Consider the following 1,737-nt stretch of genomic DNA (forward strand, 5'->3'; position numbering starts at 1 on the left):
CGTGGTCCCACAGAGTCCGAGGCCAGCTGCCGTGGTCCCACAGAGTCCGAGGCCAGCTGCCGTGGTCCCACAGAGTCTGAGGCCAGCTGCCGTGGTCCCACAGAGTCCCAGGCCAGCTGCCCCAGCAGCTCCCCAGATCTCCACGTCTCCAGAGGGTCCGGCGCTCTCCAAGTCTCCAGAGGGGTCGGCGCTCTCCAAGTCTCCAGAGGGGTCGGCGCTCTCCAAGCCTCCAGAGGGGTCGGCGCTCTCCAAGCCTCGAGAGGGGTCGGCGCTCTCCAAGTCTCCAGAGTGGTCGGCGCTCTCTACTATCACAGAAGAGTCGACTCCTCGGCCCTCCACGTCGACCGTACCAGCTCCTCGGTCCTCCACGTCGACCGCACCGGCCTCCAAGACATCCACGTCTGCCGCGGCTCCCCTCCAGGCCTCCACGTCTGCCGCGGCTCCCCTCCAGGCCTCCACGTCTGCCGCGGCTCCCCTCCAGGCCTCCACGTCAGCCGCAGCTGACCCACAGCCCTCCACGTCGTAGGGTTAGGGTTAGGTTTGTGTGACTGAATCCTCCCCTCATGAGGGAAGGTGGGTGCACGGTCCATCCTCCGTCTCGAAGGCCCATTATTTTGTCGAGAAGTCTGTGGGTGACGTTTTCGACGTCTCCCATAATAGACTGTGGTCCAGTCTGTATCATGGTGCAAATCCCCCATAAAATAGGAGTCAGGAGATTAAAGTTTTTACTAAAAATTCACTATAAAAATTCTTATTTTAAAAAAACAATGAAATCCTTTTTCAAAAAAAGTTTTTCTAAAAAAATATATGTGTTTTTTTAGGAGTTTTTCATTTTAAAGGACAAAAAATAAAACAAAAAGTGTGCCGTCGCGACGTTTCGGCTCACTGAGCCTTCCTCAGGCCAAGGCACACAAATGTAAAACAAAAGGCAGATAGATGTTGCTCCACTGACGTCTCATGGAGCACTGATTTATGTTCTGCCATGCCTCCTATTTATACCTAACAGACCCCGCCCACAGACATGCCCCTTGGTCCTACTGTGGCTTTTCATTGGTTGTTTCAACTTGCACAATATGTAGGTTGTTATCAGTCTTTAGGGTTTGTCAATTTTACTGCAAAATGTAAGGCCTTAAGGAGAAGAAAAATAAATCCTGTGGATGGTTAATGTCTGAGGTTAAATTCAGGCCATGTCTTAGTTAAAACAATCCACAAGCGGGACTTCCGGCTGAATGGCGGTGAGATAAGGTGTGTTTGGGTGTGCTCCTACAGAATTAGCCTTTTCTCTGATTAATGCCTGGGCACTTTTTCCCGAGTCTGACAGCAAACAATAGCTAACTTACACACTTTACATAACCCTCCTATTTGGCCATTAAAATGCCGCCAAAACCGACTAAAGGGGTAAGTTCGATCCACGCTCACCTGCGGCCTAATCCTCGTAGTGAAGCCTCGAGCTGTCCTGGATCACCTCCTCCGTCTGAGGGCGACGTAAGCAGCCTTAAGCAAGAAATACTTGTAGCTCTCCGAGAGGACCTTGCTGCTATAATTAAAGCAGAATTCCATGCTGTTCTGGGTGAAAGTCTCTCGTCGATTAATGCCGAGCTGTCCGCCTTCAAAAAGGAGCTATCGTCTGGGCTAGCAGCGGTGCAGGAGAGCTTCACGGGGCTAAAGCTAACGGTAACAGAGGTGGAGAAGTCCGTCTCCACCTGCACTGACGACATCGTGAGCCTCCAGAAAACA

General features: G+C 51.8%; 1 protein-coding gene across 1 annotated transcript in view; it reads left to right on the plus strand.

Annotated features, from left to right (window-relative positions):
- Window positions 1-1,737, plus strand: part of LOC119426476 (protein 4.1-like) — a 129,062-nt gene that overhangs the window by 125,123 nt on the left and 2,202 nt on the right. The window contains exon 23 of the mRNA XM_037694037.1: window positions 1,578-1,719. Coding sequence (XP_037549965.1) covers window positions 1,578-1,719 — 142 coding nt within the window. The remainder of the gene's footprint in view (window positions 1-1,577; window positions 1,720-1,737) is intronic.

The sequence above is a fragment of the Nematolebias whitei genome, chromosome 20 (assembly GCF_014905685.2).
Source record: "Nematolebias whitei isolate Nwh7 chromosome 20, NemWhi1, whole genome shotgun sequence".
Lineage (NCBI taxonomy): Eukaryota > Metazoa > Chordata > Actinopteri > Cyprinodontiformes > Rivulidae > Nematolebias > Nematolebias whitei.